At 41.1% G+C, this 17,798-nt stretch overlaps 1 protein-coding gene across 30 annotated transcripts in view; it reads left to right on the forward strand.

Moving 5' to 3' along the window:
- MADD (MAP kinase activating death domain) overlaps positions 1–2,381 on the forward strand; it is a 123,697-nt gene extending 121,316 nt beyond the window's left edge. For 20 of the 30 annotated variants that reach the window (XM_073348277.1, XM_073348284.1, XM_073348281.1 and 17 more), the window contains one exon: positions 734–2,381. In XM_073348277.1, the coding sequence (XP_073204378.1) occupies positions 734–841 (108 nt within the window). In that variant the 3' untranslated portion in view covers positions 842–2,381. The remainder of the gene's footprint in view (positions 1–733) is intronic. The other 10 variants (XM_073348293.1, XM_073348298.1, XM_073348296.1 and 7 more) reach the window with 1 other exon arrangement.
- Positions 2,382–17,798: the final 15,417 nt, after the last annotated feature.

Here is a 17,798-nt window from a genome sequence, read left to right on the forward strand (position 1 = left end):
TCAGACTGCCTTCCATAATGCCAAAAGATGCCTCTTGAATTAAATGGCAACAAACTGAATAATTCAAAACATAATTGCAAATACTTTTTAACATAAAGTACAATTAAACTATGCCTCTTTCTGTCATAGAATAGTGAAGCAAATATCTCCGTATTAGACATTTATATGAAAAATAATATCTACAGTTACGCTAGCTGGGATGAAATTACAAGGGCTAGCAGTCTCTGTTTCTGGGCATAAAATGATCATAACTGGGAATAAGGAAGAAATCCCACCACCACTATGATTCAAGGGACAGTACTGGACAATTAGGTGTGTTACAGTAATTTTAGATAGCCCCTTCCTCCACCACCAAAGGAGTCCTTGCAGCGCTGTACAGCTTAGCATTGGCACCTGTTAAAGACATGATACAAAGCTATATGGACCATTGTTCTCTTCTTCTATGGTATGATTTCTGATGTTCTAATCCTAAAATCCTCTCTCAGTTGGTATAATTAACTCTTGGATCTTTCCTTTCCACCTCATCACAAGGATAGTGAGGGGTAGCCTGTGCCATTACCTCCCCCCTGCATGCTTTTTTTTCTAGCCAGTGCTCTCTATGCTGTTCTGAAAGGTGCCCTCTGACTAGGACTCTGAAGGAGGGAGGATATACAGTAAATACAAATCTGTCAGTGTATTTTTGTGAAGCGGTTAACTCTGGAATCTCATTATCTCCTTTTCTAACATTTTCTAGGCCCATGAGATCTGCTATTCCGTGTTGTGTCTCTTCTCTTATGTGGCTGCTGTTCGTGGGAAAGAGGTAGAAAACAAAAGCAAACCCCCACGGCCAGTTTCCAGCTGATCACAATATTGGGAAATGCTTGCCCACTGGCACATTGGTGTGTTATACTCCCATTTCTGTTCCTGTTACTGGAGCTCACATTACTGACTCCAGTGAGAACTTGGTTATTTATGTATGATCCTGCAGGTCCTTCCCCTTAGAAAAAATTAAGACTTTCTTGTTCATTCTCCTGCTGAATTCATTCTTACTGGAGTTTTTACACCAGCTGTGCTTATCAGACAGTTCTGAGCATCAGCATCCAGCTATAACTGAGGATGGCTTGCTCTGGGCAATCCTTTGGAATTCCATTTCCAAGAAGACTAATGCATCTGGAGTTCAGTTGTTTTTGTTTCCAGTGGTACCTGTGTCACAAATTTCTTCACTTACAGCTGTAGGCCTCTGCTTTCAGATTCTTCAAAAAATATGCACAAAGAAAGCAGCTTGGTCCTGAATGGATCACCTGTTGTTTAACTGTGATAGTTTATATTATTTTCCTTCTGTGTTTTCACACTTTACCCACCAATTTTGAGTTCTTGCTATATGGCCCTTCAAATCTTTTCAGTAAAGATGAGCAATCTAGCTACCTTAAACTCCTTTGAAATAGCCTAAAATTAGATATGGTGCTTTAAGATTGAATGTTACATGTATAAAACTATGGAATTATTTCTTCTCTGGTGGGCGAGAGATAGGCACCATGAAGGGGAGAAATTTGGAGACTGTGCTTTATGAAATCCCCTTCAAACTGGTATGCGTGTAACGTGTGTGATTTTCAAATGGGAAATTAGACCCACTCTGCTAACATCCCAAGAGTGCAGTTAATTAATATATGCATATCATGGTAGCTAGAACAGTTAATCTAAGTGTGTAGGAATAAGTAAAGAGAGGTAAAGAGAGAGAGCTATTGGCTGAAGCACATGGCAAACTCATGTAACATGTGGGATTATCACTACAATCTCCCTAAAGCACTGCTATTAGAGTCTGTGTACACTGGTTCTGTAGAAAACCTGCAGAAATCCACAGGATTATGCGAAGTGCATTGTGGGGATTCAACTTTTTGTGATGATGGTACTGTAAATGCTGGTTCCAGATTTTGTTTTTTTAACTACTGCTTCTGTCAAACTGTACATGTATATCTCAGAGTTTCGCAAATACTGTGTAATGAAGCACCCTCAGTTAAAGTATCCATCTCGCACCTTATTTTAAGTAGACTGAGAATGGATGTTTGAACACTGTTTGTTTTTTATGAACTGTACTTGACTCTACTGGGGCGGGGGGAGGCCCCTGAGATGCTGGAAGGAGAGAGGATCTAGAGAAAATAATATTAAATGTAAAATATCTAATGGAGTGCTCTAACACAAGCTGGAGTCTTGTCTGATTTGACATAGGCTTCTGAGTAATTGAACCCAGAAATAATCCTGTTTGGCTTAGTCAGTCAGGGTATTTACCATTTTGAGTGGAATGCACGAGGAATGGGTGGAGAAATGGTGTAAATATTCTAGTGTCTATTTATAGAAGAATGTACAGCTGTCTGAATGTGAAAATAAACTATCATTTAACCATGGATGGCTTTTATCCTCCAGTGTTTCTTCCCATTCGTCTATTTGACTCTGAAATGTAATTGTCTATATAAATAATACATAATATGCATATATAAAATAAATTCCATTCTTGAAATAGTGGAAATACTATGTTCTCAAACATGAGACAATGTTAATGTGTGTGGCATTCCAAGTTATTTTTAATGGTAACTATCTTCTAAAAGTTTTTTTTAATGGTGTAAAATCAAAGACATTTTGTCTCCTCCAAGAAAGATTTTAAAGAATATTAATGGTGAACACTGAGGTACAACTAAAAGCGCATTTTCTTCATTCATTGCCATGACCAGGGGTTCTTTTAGGCATAGAAATAAAATCAGGGTTTACAGGATTATGTCTTATCCTTCCCTCAATAAAAAAAGCAGAAATTAACAAACCTTGAGCCTATTGTCCTGACCACTTTGCATTTATATGGTATCCTCTTCCCTCTCCTTTTGTCTGTTTTTCACCAATTTAGATTGTAAACTCTTCAGAGCAAGATTTGTACAATGGTAATCTTAATGGTTCTCTGTGTGCTAATTATCCTCCATTTAAGTATGAAATATTCCAGAATTGAATAAACAGAGTGAATTTACCTCAGCCTAGAAGAGATGTTCCCTTCAGAGCAGTGCTGGGGTTCTATTGAAGGAGCAGTGGAGAATATTTATTGGCAATCTGTCCTGGAGAAACTAGGGATTGTAAATTCCATTCTGCACATAGTTCTTACATGAAACCGAAGTTTGAAGTGAAGCTTGAAAGGGCCTGTAACCTAACCTGCCCTGCTCCTTTTGAATAATCAGTCTTTTTAAAAGGAGGGCTGGATAAGTATGGTTCTGCAAAGGCATTACAGATGTAAACATTGTTTATATGTGAGCTATTAATATCAGGTATTGCTTCTGAAGAACTGTATTCTTGGGGGGTTGACCATTAGTAACAAACCAGTAAGGTGGGCTGAATAATATTTAATTAAATAAAAACTGGAGTACTCTTCAGAAAAAAGTATCTGACTTGGTTTCTAATTGGAGGCAGTAATGCTGACTAAGGGAGTGAATTGAACTCATGTATGCTGAAGAAATTGGCTTGAATCTGGTGGAGTCAATCCTAATGCCCTCTTGCACTGCCTCATTGTTGTACGTCTCAGTACAGAGCATGATCTATTTATGTAGTGTAGCTGTGTTGGTCACAGGATATTAGAGACACAAGGTGGGTGAGGTAATATCTTTTATTGGATCAACTTCTGTTGGTGAGAGAGACAAGCATTCGAGCCAACCAGACCTGGAGAAGAGCTCTGTGTGGCTCGAAAGCTTGTCTCTCACCAACAGAAGTTGGTCCAATAAAAGATACTACCTCGTCCACCTTGTCTCTCCATGATCTATTCAGACAGTCTGACCAAAGATTGGTTTCCCAAGCACCTATTCCTGAAGATAGTTAACAGCTTTGGAGACTTTTTCTAAAAGGCTTTATCCTATCCAGATAACAGTGTATTACTCTTTTGATACCTAATCTATGCAGCTAGCTTCCTCAGGTAAGTTGTGAATCTTTGGGAAGAAAACTGGAAGATTAATGGACTGATAAGAGGTCGAATTAGAAGCCACCAGAAAGACATTTATAATGTACAGTATGACCTTAAACTTATGGAGTACTGGGAAAGGTGGGTCAGATTTAAGCATCTAACTCTTGCTCACCATCTTAGACAGTGTAAGGGCTATTAGGGGCTGGTTTACATTAGAGAATAATAAACTCAGGACCAAGGCAAGATGCTGTTGATAGCTCTGACCTGGCCTTGACAGTTTTGGTTCTCTGACTTTCTAGAACTAACATCAGAACTACACGTCTTGCTTCCTGGTCTTTGAAATCTTTTGTCTCAGGGTCAGGACAAGATTCTCCACCTGGATCCAAAATGTCTCAGGTTAACAGCTAGATCAAGTGTTTTGCTGAGGTCCAAAAGCAGGAAGCTTCAAACTAGGGAAACTTGCTTAATGAAGTGGAAGTGTGTCTCCACCTGGGAAGTTCAGAAAGAGGTAGAGCCTACATAGTCCAAAGTCAAAACAGTAGTGGACTCTCTACTATGCTTAATGCTGTTAAATCTGTGTCAGAGCTCAGCCCACCTAGCTGCAATTTCAGCTTTCCACCTCCCATAGCATTGATCATGTATCTTCACTTTCCCTACAGTGAGTTTCTTCATATCAGCTTGGTGTGTTAATGAGATTCAGGCCCTGAAACGTGTGGTCTTGTGTTCTCACCCCAAACTCCTATCAATGTGGTTTCTAGTTTCAAGCTCAATAAAGTCATTAAGCTGCTTCTATTTTCCTCCAAACTTCATTCACATCTAGATTTGGTTGCATATATGGTTAAGACCAGGCATCAGTCCATCTCAACACACTATTTAAGTGTGTGTGTGTACATACGTATACGTATATATACACTTGAATACTGTGACTTCGTAGGTGTTCAGCCAACTGTGGGGATTACAGCATGTTCAGCTGTGGGTAAAGCAGCCTCCACTACATGCCTCAGCAACGTTTCCATCATTGAGATGTACAGAGCAGCTGCTTGGATGTCTATTATACAGCATTATTCTCTGAGTGTGGTCTCTAGATCATGCCAGATTTGTGAGTGCAGTTTTACAGTCATTTTCACCTTTTGAAGGTCTCTACTGCTGGTTCATCTCACAAGACAAGCAATCAATATAGACATTCCTTAGTGGGGAAAAAGGTTACTATAGATTGCACATACCTCTCACCTTTTCCACTCTGTTTAATTTTTGATTAAGGATTACTCAGTGATAAGAGCTCAAGGATTGTAGGGGCCCCTTCCCCTTATGCCCTTGGAAATCAGCTCAAGCCTTTCTGATTTTAAATAACTTGCAGTAACAGTGCAATACCGCTAAGTCTGGCTGAGAGATCTATTTTCTGTTATATAAATATTCATACAAGCTTTTTACCACTAAGAGGGGCCTGTGCCACATAATGTCCAAGTGTTTCAAGGTGGCTGAGATAATATCTTTTGTTGCAGCAACTTCAGTTGGTGAAAGAGACAAGTTTATGAGCTACACAGAGCTCTTCAAGTATTTCAATCTAATTAATATTCATATTGAACTGTCCAAAGAATTGTCTCTGTTCTTTGCTTTCCTGGATTTGCCTGTTTTGGTTTACTGCTTTTTTTGCCTCCCTGTTGTTGTTCCTTGTCTTGTTATTGCGGAAGTCTTTTGCAAAATGACGACCAAAGCATGCTCTGAAAACACTTAGGCTGGGGATTAGTTTTATCTCATCCAGTCGGTTTTCTAGAAGTGGTGGTTCTTGGCCAAGATTCTTTGATCTCTGGTCCTCACAAGCTTTGTCCTGGACCTTGTTGGTTGCCTGTGGGTTGCGAATAAGGGATTGCTCCTTAAAGACCACATCTTAAAATATCTGAAGGCCTTAAATACTAAGACCTGGGAGCCTGTGACAGGTATGGAACAGTGATATGCTGTGTTCTTTTCAGTTTTCCCTGGAAAGAGTGTGGGCTCTCGTATCTTGTACAAGTTGCCACTTTTTAAAATTTCCTAGAGATTTTCATGGTGTGTGTGTTATAAAGTTATCCTTTATAACTCAAGTTTGTCTGTAAAGCAAGTTTAAGGGTTATCTCTTAGCCCCACTGCTGTATATGGGATTTTCACTCCATATAATAGTCAATGACCATACAAGGGGTGTGATGGGTTCGGTCACAGAGACCCCCTTGGGACGGTCACCTGATGTGCTGAAATTAGTATTGAGCCTGTTTTCCCTGCCAGCTTGGGACTTCCAGAATCCTGTCTTGTTGAGCCAGACACGCTAGCCAATTGCAGACCTAGGGTCTGGTCCACACCTCCAAAGCTGCAGACTTTAACAAAAAACTGCTCAGCAGGTTTCCTATCTCCGGCACCCAGACACCCAGCTCCCAATGGGATCCAAATCCCAAATAAATCTGTTTTACTCTGTATAAAGCTTATACAGGGTAAACTTATAAATTGTCTGCCCTCTATACACTGATAGCACTGATAGAGAGAGATGCAGAGTTGTTTGCTCCCCCAGGTATTAATCACTTAATCTGGGTTAATTAATAAACAAAAGTGATTTTATTAAGTATAAAAAGTAGGATTCAAGTGGTTTCAAGTAATAACGGACAGAACAAAGTAAGTCACAGAGCGAAATAAAGCAAAAACACGCAAGTCTAAGCCTAATACATTAAGAAACTGATTACAGATAATACCTCACCCTCAGAGATGTTCCAATAAGCTTCTTTCACAGACCTGACTCCTTCCTAGTCTGGGCCCAATCCTTTCCCCGGTACAGTCCCTGTTAGTTCCAACAGACATCCTAGGTGAAAAACAAGGGCTTTCTTATGACTGCACCTCCTTTGTTCTGTTCCACCCCCTTTTATAGCTTTGGCACAAGGCGGGAATCTTCTGTCTCTCTGGGTCCCACCCCTCCTTCTAAATGGAAAAGTACCAGATTTAAGATGGATTCCAGTATCAGGAGACATGATCACATGTCCTGTGAGACCCCAGCGTCCATTCTTCCTGGGCTGGCCCACACATACATAGGAAGGTTTTTAAGTAAGCAGAGCCATTTACAACCAATTGTCCTAGCCAATGGGAGCCATCAAGATTAGATTTGAGTAGTTTTAGGTGCAGTTAAGGATATAAGACTCTCCCTCCAGCCTTTAGTCATCTTAAAATGACATCTGAATATAGAACTGGCAGAACCAGCTCTGCAACATACATGGGACAGTGCTTGTGTATGCAGTGCACAGACACCTACATGGGAATGGACATTTGCAACACATCTGGAAGAACAACAGTTACAGAAAGGTTGGTAACTGTTTGTTCACTCTAGGGCGGGGAAGGGAAAAGGAACTGAATGAAGACTTATCTGGACAAACAGTCAGTGCCTGGCAGCTTGGGGTGTAAATCTACCTTGCACTAGCATGCCATGCACTATCTGTCCATGAACCCTGCTACCCTGCACTGAAAGTTCTCTCGTGGACTTTGATCTACACTGCTTTGAAACAGGAGAAGATCAAAGTGCACTAGAGCACTTTCAATGAAGGGCAGCATGGTCCACACAGACAGTTAGGGCATAAAATATTAGGGTTGGAAGGGACCTCAGGAGGTCATCTAGTCCAACCCCCTGCTCAAAGCAGGACCAATCCCCAACTCAATCATCCCAGCCAGGGCTTTGTCAGGCCTGACTTTAAAAACCTCTAAGGAAGGAGATTCCACCACCTCCTTAGGTAACTCATTCCAGTACTTCACCATGCTCCTAATGAAAAAGTTTTTCCTATCATACAACCTAGACCTCCCCCACTGCAACTTGAGACCATTACTCCTTGTCCTGTCCTCTTCTACCACTGAGAACAGTCTAGATCCATCCTCTTTGGAACCCCCTTTCACGTAGTTGAAAGCAGCTATCAAATTCCCCCCCCCCCCATTCTTCTGCAGACTAAATAATCCCAGGCCCCTCAGTCTCCCCTCATAAATCATGTGTTCCAGTGCCCTAATCATGTTTTCCAATTTTTTCACATCCTTGTAGTGTGGGGCCCCAAACTGGTCACAGTACTCCAGATGAGGCCTCACCAATGTCGAATAGAGGAGAACAATCACATCCCTCGATCTGCTGGCAATGCCTCTACTTATACATCCCAAAATGCCATTGGCCTTCTTGGCAACAAGGGCACACTGTTGACTCATATCCAGCTTCTCGTCCACTGTAACCCCTAGGTCCTTTTCTGCAGAACTGCTGCCTAGCTGCTTAGTTCCTAGTCTGTAGCAGTGCATGGGATTCTTCTGTCCTAAGTGCAGGACTCTGCACTTGTCCTTGTTGAACCTCATCAGATTTCTTTTGGCCCAATCCTCTATTTTGCCTAGGTCCCTCTGTATCCTATCCCTACTCTCCAGCATATCTAGCATGGCAAGCTAGTTCAAGGTAGTGCAAAGAAGCTTGGGGTGTAAATCTATCTGCCCATCCAGACAAGCCCCGAGGATGGTGCAAATTACAGAGGCAAGTGTGAATCTACTGTAAATAGTATGCACATTTGTGGTTTATGTAAATAGTGTATATTTGGAGACACCCTATTTAGAGCCATCTCTGACACCAGGAAATGCTGTGTACAATGTCATGTTGAGTTCCTTGGAAACATACATACAGTAATTCACATTGCTCCTCTGCTGTCACTCTGATGATGTAACAAAATGTGCCTCGTTTGTGTTTTTGTGGCTTTCCATGCCTCAGTGAAGACTGTTTAAAAAATAAATTCCAGTTGGCAACAATGAGAAGAGAACGGATGGTCTTCTGGTTAAAGTAAAGAATTGAAGGGAATGGAATCTACAATTCTCTACTCTCAGTGATGGGATTTGCCCTTAGCTGGGACATGATTTTCAGCATTCAGCCCCCCATGTATGTATGTATTATGATTGTCTTTAATCACATGATCACATACTCTTTCCCGCCCCTCCCCCCAAAGGACCTCCACCTTATTCAATGCACAGGAAAGACCTGCTCTGAGGATAAATGAGGATTGTGTACTAAAGGAGGCGGCTGTTGTGCAGTACCCCTGTCTCATTTTGTAGTAGAAATTGGAATATATGTATCACATTAGACGGGGTTTCAGGTTGAGAAAGGAAGGATTAATGATTTTTAGGCAATTGAATCTTGCCTTGGAGTACTGAACTCTATTCCTGCCTTTGCCACAGAGCTTCTATGTGATACTGGGCAAATCACGTAAACCAAAGAAGTTGCTAACTGTGTGTTCATTTTCTGAGTGCCCACCTTGAAACACTGCAGCCTGATTTGCAGAAGTACTAAATATTCACAGCTGCAAGTGAAGTCAATCGCAGTTGTGCTTGAATATATTAAGTGCTATGAATGCTAAGTACTCTTAAAAATCATGTCCTAGGCCCCTCAAATCAGGCACCCAAAATTAGTGGATCCTTTTGACTTTAAACTTTCTCTGTGTCAGCTGCCCATCGGTAAAATAGGGATAGTACCACCACCCCATCTCACAGGGTTTTATAAAGATTAATTAATGTAATTAATGCTTGTGCAGAAGCACTCAGATCCTATAGAAAAGCCCAGGAAGAAATTAATAATTCTGTCTTCAGAGCAGGATTTGAATAGCATGCAGTAAATAAGGCCTTTGGTCACATATTGGACAATGCCAATAAAACAAAACATTGAAAAGCCACTCATTAATTGAACATCTATCTTGTGGACTGAATGAGGCATGTGATCATGTAATTAAAGACTATACCATAAATTCTCAAGGGGGCTCTTCCTACCTTGATAATGATTTTTAAATAGTTTTGTGTGTTTAATTTCCTAGCTTTTTAAAAAAGCAAACTGAAAAAACAAATGTCATATGTGGTGGTATACTGACACCCACATGGTTCATCAGCAGGAGTGGAACCTTTAGATCCATCACACAGACCTTTGTCATGAATGAAGTAACTGATATAGATCTTCACTAGGGGGAGATAAGATGCACACTTCACCAGTGAGTTTTTCACATATTTCCTGACAGCAGAGGAATGATGAGATTCAGGAATTTTGGATTCCATTCCAGACTCTGAAGAGGAGTGTGGCGTGCTCTAGTAGGCAGACTCTTATCCATTTTCCCGAGGCTTGATCCCTTCTGCCCCATCCCCTCCAACCTGTCCCAGTCCTGTCTCTTCCCCCACTCCAATTCTCTTTGCCTATCTAGTCTCAGTCTTCACTCCCCAGGCATTCAGGCACTCCAGACTCTGCATCCCACCCAAACTCCTTATGCTCAGTCTCCTTGCCCTGCCAGTCACAGTTCTTCCCTCCTCACTCCTTGTCCAGTTTTGTCTTTCCCCACCTCGCTACTGGCTACCAGTCCAAGTTTCCCTCCTTTGGCTCCATGTTCAATCTGTCTCCCCGTCTCCTTGTCCCAGTCTCATTTCTCTCCCCACATCCCAACTCCTTGCCAGATCTCTCTCTCTCTCTTCATTTCCCTGCCCCTGTTCTCCCCCCCTCCATTGGTTCCTAGTCTCCTTAGCCAGCGAGTCCCAGTCTCTGCCCAGTTCCTCACTTGACCTCAGTGTTCTTTTCCCAATCAGTCACAGTTCCCCCCACAAATCCCAGTCAGTTTCTCTCCCCCACCTCTTCAATCCCAGTCTCACTACACTCCTCCCAATCTACTTCTCCTCCCCTCCCCCCCACTATTCTCATTCCTTCTACATTCACATCAGATAGTTTACTCTTCCATGCTGCCTGGGTCCCAGTAATGGGATGTGGGGGAGTGTCAAAGGAGAGAGAGAGACCCTGCTCTTATTTCTGGTGCCAGCTCCACTCCACTCCACCTGAGGAAAGCTAGGAAGAAGCAGTCTCTACAGCAAAACTCCTTGTGAGCCGGTTAGCCCAGGGATGGAGCATGCTCGGGTGCTCTGGGAATGACACATGAGCAGTCTAGTCAGCACTGGGAACTATGAGAGGTTCACACATGTTCAACAAAGATGGACTCTGGAGATTTTTAATGTTAAGATCTAGCTTATCTGAGTGTGTATAAACTGCAATTTTTCATAGACTTCTAAATTGTCCAAATGTGGATGGATTTTCACATCCCTGGTGCAAAGGTCACCTCTCCCCCTGTGCCAAATTTCAAGTCCCTGTTCCAAAGCAGGAAGTGCTAGAACTGTTATAAGAAAAGGTCTCAAGAATTTTTTAAGATCGGGCAAAACATATTTTTCCCTAGCCTCATTCTCAGAACTGAACCATTTTGGCTGAAATGTAAAATATATAAGCTGGAGACAGATGAAAGCCTTCAATTTTTTAAAAAAGTCTGTGATTTATGTTAGTAATTCAAATTTTATTGATCGTGCTTGTCCTGGAAAAGAGTATGGATTACTGGACAATGACTAGGTTATGATATCAACTATCAAGCAAGTGCAACCTGAATGAGGGATGAAATTCTTCCTATTCACACCCCTACTCCATATTTTTCACTTCTCCATGTAAGACTTCCAGGAAAACAGGAGAAACTAGACTTGATATTCTTAATATTTCTAAGCTAAAAAGTAAACTAAAACAAAAAAAAGGTTTCAAGCCTTCTTTATCCATTGTAAACAAGGGTAACACTTCCCCACCCCCTTTCTTTAACTCCCTGTAAACTTTCCTACCCGCTGATGTTTCATAGTTACTGGATTAGCCTCCCTACTCTGGGGCTATCTTTCTGCCATGAGGGGGTCAGAATGGGGAAAGCACAGGACAGTCCACGTGGAAGTGAAAGAGAATCCTAAAAGTAGAAGATACCATTACATATTTGTGGACGTTGAGGCCTATCCTAGAAGAACTGTTGTAATTGAAGATAATAGATAGTACCTTGGTTCTTTCACTGTGACAGTTCTTGAAGAGTGCTGAATGATGTGCAGTCAGTGTACAAATGAATGCTGAGTGATGCAGCATACCATCTACAATTTTGCAATCTTACTCCCTTACTTACATCCATGGAATCTCACTGAAGGTAGTAGGGTGGCACAGGTGTAACTGGGGCCAGTAGAGAATTGGTCACTATCAGTGTATTTATAATGGAAGTATAATAGGATTTGAAGTGAATCAAATTTTAAAATAGTGTCATCCTTTATGGCAAAAAGGCATGATAGGACAGAAATCATTGTACAATTAATTTAATGCTGGATAGTATTTCCACGCACAACCCCTAATATTGTCTTCCAACATTTCAAAATTATTTTCTTTTGTTTATATTTCACAACAGCACTTCAATAAAGAATGATATACCAAAAAACCCCTCAGTCTTCTGATTTACAAGTGTAATTGAGCTCATGGCTTGCTGGCTGGTTATCTGTGATTTTAGGACACTGTTTATTGCCAACATCTACACCTGTCACCAAAAGCAGGCGCTGGATGTTGTCTTCTCTAAATCAGGAGCTAATGGATGATGTTGGTCTTTACTTTCTCTCAACCTTTCACCAGTTCATGCTGTTTCAGTATACTCTGCTGATGTAGAACTCTGTAAGCCCTGATTAGACACAAGTGAGGACATCTCAATGACAGCTTTCGTTCCCCTAAAATAGGGGTCTGTGACTGGAAAAGCACTTCACAGATATCAGTAAGGTTATTTCTAATCCAAACTGGACCCTCCCGCTGGAATTCACTAGGGATTGTGTCATTTGCAGAAGAGATAGACGTGTTTTATTTCAGGGTCTGGAACTCCTACTTTAAGACAGTATGTAACTGACATTTTCTCCCTCTCCTGAATATATTTGTGGCTTTTATTTCTTGTTTGGAAGAAACACTGTAGTATAAAATAGTTTAAAGGACATTGTAAATTAATTTGCTATTTTCCAGTTGTCTTTTTTTATTTGAATGGATGAAATGAATGTTATACAATAAATTTAAAAAACAAACAAGCAAACAACCTATCCTCCCCCTATACTTAGTGTTCTCTGAGGTGATCTGACTCATTCCACGGGCGTGTCCACCACAGGGTCTGGAATTTATCTTCCTAGATATCCTGAGGAAACAACCTAAACAACTACAATACCACCTTCCCATAGGGAATAGGGCCTGCAGGCAATGCATGCTGGGATTAATTTAACCACCTACTATGTCAGTACTATGTACTAATTAATTATGCATTTCCATAAAGTATAATTTAGAAGGTAAGCTATCCAAATAATTACCAATCAATAAAGACATTTTGCAAACATTTTCTGAGATCCAGAGGATCTGCTCGTGCCAGATTGGGTACTCTGTCTCATTGTTAAACTCCTTTCAGATACTTTTGGTCAAATCTGTGCTTATTTTCATTTGAATGTCACCAATGACAATCACGGAGCTTTTGCTGGTGTAATTTAGGGCAGAAAGATGGGGGTGGAGGGTAGACCTTCGGCTAGTATAAATCATCGTGGCTCTACCAAAGTCAAAGGAGCTACTCTGATTTATACCAATGGAGAATCTCACCCTGAACGAAGCACTTAATCCATAAAGGGAGGTCACTTGAGGAGATCAGAAGAGAGACTAAGCAAAAAGTAAAGGAATTTAAAACTATTTTGAACAGGCATGTAATTTTATTCCTGTAACTTTGTTTCCTGCGTGCAGCAATATCACCTGGTACTGGGAAGATCTTGCAAACTTATCTGTGTCAGGCTGGTGAATACTTGGACATTGAAAACTTAGGACTTAGCTATAGTAGGGATATTTGTATCAGCATAGCTGTGCTAGGGCAAACTCCCTGTGTAGATATGCTACTCCAATATGATATGGGACTTGCACTGGTGTAGTTTACCCTGTATTTAAACTGGGTTAAGCCACACAAGTGCATCGAATCTGGGGGCTTGCACCAGTGTAGCTACATTGATTAAAAAATACTCCCAGTGCAAACCGGCCCTTAGATGAGTCAAGGAACAATTACATATGTAACAGGAAGGGATGTTGGTGTTTGAGTAAATAACCCCCTTCCCTTTGAGGCAGCCCTACTCCATTACCCCAGCATGGTTCTGTGGGGCACTGTGCTGTCTTTTGGATGAGATGTAAATTTGAAGTCCTGATTATTTGTTGCCATTCAAAATTTTATGGAACTTTTTCCAAGACTTGATGTTATCTGTGGTGTCCTGGCCAAATTTCATCACTAATGACAACATTCCACCTCCTTAAATTTGCACTGCAGTTGACAACTGTGCTTCTTTGTCCTTCCTGTTGTATGGTGTTGTGCACACTTAAACACCTTCTGTGTTCCACCAATGGCAGGCGAAAGGATTTATTAGTTTATATTAGTAAAATATTTTTTGAGCCTGAGGGAATTTTTTTTCTTCTTTAGCTCAGGATAACTTAGCTCAGTTACAGTATTCTCCCCTTTAGTTTATGGGAAGGATTAATTAGCAGTGGCCTTTGAATTAGAAAGCAGCCCTGTCCAGTGTAGGTCATGATATTTCTCTGTGATTTATATTTACTGCACTGTTAGAACATAAGTGATGTTTCCAGCAGGGACTGTCAAACAATCAGTTCACACATAACCTGGGACTATTTCTGCTACATAAGCAAAGTGGGCTAAAACTAGAACAGGAATTGAATCAAATCCAGGATGCTTACCTTATTCCTCAATGCTATCGCCACAAGATACTATTTCAGACTTTGAGGACCAGGAAAAGCTGAACCCTTCCACAAATGCCCTACAGGAATTGGTTCTAATGAAAAAGAAAAATAATTTTCTCTATTACCATGATGTACCTGTCCTACTTTTATGCTGAAAAGATCACCTTGCATCATCTTTCAGATGCACTGTACCAGAACATATATTTATTTTGTTGTTGTATTGGGTGCCATACTTTACACTAGCAGATGTGTTCATCCACAGATGAGGTAAATATCCAATTTACAAGGACAAGGAATTTTTCTTAATGACTGCACACGCAGTAGTTTACTATAATTTTTTCTTTATAGAAAATTAAATGCAAACACCTACATTAGTACAACAAAATATGAAGATTTGATATAAAAGTCTAGGTTCTGACAACCTTACCTTGGCCATTGTGCGTAGACTGCATGTATTGAGGTATATATTTAACCGCATAAAGAATTATCAAAAAAGTGTATGTAATATGGGTTAATTCCTTTTGAAGTGGGAACCTGACCTTTAAATTCTTGAGTACTCTATCCTGTCTAGTTTTAAATGACAAAAGCAATATTAAGACTTCCTTGTTAGGAAATTTATTCCTGATACCTATATATTTTCTTTGCTCAATAATAGAGGACATGGTGTAAGACAAATTTCTTCATTCATTTTTCTTTTTTTGAACTTAGACTGAGGGTACTTATCGGTAAGTCGGGATGAGGTGAATTTTACCATTTGTTTAGTATATGCACACAGATATATCATGAGGTGATCCGATGGAAACTTAGGGCTTGTCTACACTGGCACTTTACAGCGCTGCAACTTTGTCGCTCAGGGTTGCGAAAAAACACTCCTCCTGAGCGCTGCAAGTTTCAGCGCTGTAAAGTGCCAGTGAAGGCAGTGCACAGGCACTGGGAGCCGTGCTCCCAGCACTGGGAGCTATTCCCCGCGTAGGGTTGGGTTTTAGAGCGCTGGGAGACAGGTCTCCCAGAGCTTTGCCATGGCTACACAAGACACATTAAAGCGCTGCCGCAGCCAGCACTTTAACATTGCTAGTGAAGACATGCCCTTATTCTCATTACTCCTAGTTATAATACTGTGGATAATCCTAAACAATTCCTGCCCCTTCTTAGTGTTTAATAATGCTTTGCCCTTCTCTAGCCTCATTTGTCTAAGAATCTCAAAGCATTTACAAACATTAATTTAGCCTCAAAAAGCCCCTGTGAGTTGAGTATTTACTGGTGAGGAAATAGAGGCACTTAAGGTCTGATCCTGCACTCACTGAAGTAAATGGTGGCATTCCTATTGACTTCAATAGGATGGAGCCCTGAGCATGTCTGTGGCAGAGACAAGAACACATTTTTTTTTTTACTCTCTCTTTTGCCTCAACCACAAGAGCATCTTTACATCCTTCAAATGCCAGTACACACTTACATCTCTTAATCTCTTCGTTATTTTAATATTTGCTCTTTTCAGGGAAATTGTGAAGTGTAGAGGATGGCTTCCTCCCTCCCTCCTCCTCCTGCTTCATACTTACCTGGGACATAGTGCTTTAGTTGCTAATACTGTAAACTAATCATTTATATTTAAGGTGCCCACCAATGCTTGTACACAGAGGACCAAATATCCATTATTGTTATAAAAAGGACCAATTTTTCTTTAGATGGTGTTTATTCCACTCAGGACTGTTTGGGACTAATGTACTGTTGGTTCCAAGCAGTAACTCATATGACCTATAATTATTCTGAAGAATCAGTTAGGGGGATCACTGCAGGGAAGCAATTATTCTCTTGGCAACATAAGTTTGCCCCCTCAGTAAAAAGTTTATATATTCCAAAGTAAATGTCTTTCATGCTGCTTAGCTAAGTTCATTTGCTACTGCCTGCAATATGACAGGTTTCAGAGTAACAGCCGTGTTAGTCTGTATTCGCAAAAAGAAAAGGAGTACTTGTGGCACCTTAGAGACTAACCAATTTATTAGAGCATAAGCTTTCGTGAGCTACAGCTCACTTCATCAGATGCATATCGTGGAAACTGCAGCAGACTTTATATATACACAGAGAATATGAACCAATACCTCCTCCCACCCCACTGTCCTGCTGGTAATAGCTTATCTAAAGTGATCATCAGGTGGGCCATTTCCAGCACAAATCCAGGTTTTCTCACCCTCCACCCCCCCACACAAATTCACTCTCCTGCTGGTGATAGCCCATCCAAAGTGACAACTCTTTACACAATGTGCATGACAATCAAGTTGGGCCATTTCCTGCACAAATCCAGGTTTTCTCACATCCCCCCCACCCCCATACACACACAAACTCACTCTCCTGCTGGTAATAGCTCATCCAAACTGACCACTCTTCAAGTTTAAATCCAAGTTAAACCAGAACATCTGGGGGGGGGGGATAGGAAAAAACAAGAGGAAACAGGCTACCTTGCATAATGACTTAGCCACTCCAAGTCTCTATTTAAGCCTAAATTAATAGTATCCAATTTGCAAATGAATTCCAATTCAGCAGTTTCTCGCTGGAGTCTGGATTTGAAGTTTTTTTGTTTTAACATAGCGACCTTCATGTCTGTGATTGCGTGACCAGAGAGATTGAAGTGTTCTCCGACTGGTTTATGAATGTTATAATTCTTGACATCTGATTTGTGTCCATTTATTCCTACCTGCATGCCTCCAGCTTTCACCCTGACCACACCACACGATCCATCATCTACAGCCAAGCTCTGCGATACAACCGCATTTGCTCCAACCCCTCAGACAGAGACAAACACCTACAAGATCTCTGTCAAGCTTTCTTACAACTACAATACCCACCTGCAGAAGTAAAGAAACAGATTGATAGAGCCAGAAGAGTTCCCAGAAGTTACCTACTACAGGACAGGCCTAACAAAGAAAATAACAGAATGCCACTAGCCGTCACCTTCAGCCCCCAACTAAAACCCCTCCAACGCATTATTAAGGATCTACAACCTATCCTAAAGGATGACCCAACACTCTCACAAATCTTGGGAGACAGGCCAGTCCTTGCCTACAGGCAGCCCCGCAACCTGAAGCAAATACTCACCAACAACCACATACCACACAACAGAACCACTAACCCAGGAACTTATCCTTGCAACAAAGCCCGTTGCCAATTGTGCCCACATATCTATTCAGGGGACACCATCACAGGGCCTAATAACATCAGCCACGCTATCAGAGGCTCGTTCACCTGCACATCCACCAATGTGATATATGCCATCATGTGCCAGCAATGCCCCTCTGCCATGTACATTGGTCAAACTGGACA

Source organism: Lepidochelys kempii, chromosome 6, assembly GCF_965140265.1.
Source record: "Lepidochelys kempii isolate rLepKem1 chromosome 6, rLepKem1.hap2, whole genome shotgun sequence".
NCBI lineage: Eukaryota > Metazoa > Chordata > Testudines > Cheloniidae > Lepidochelys > Lepidochelys kempii.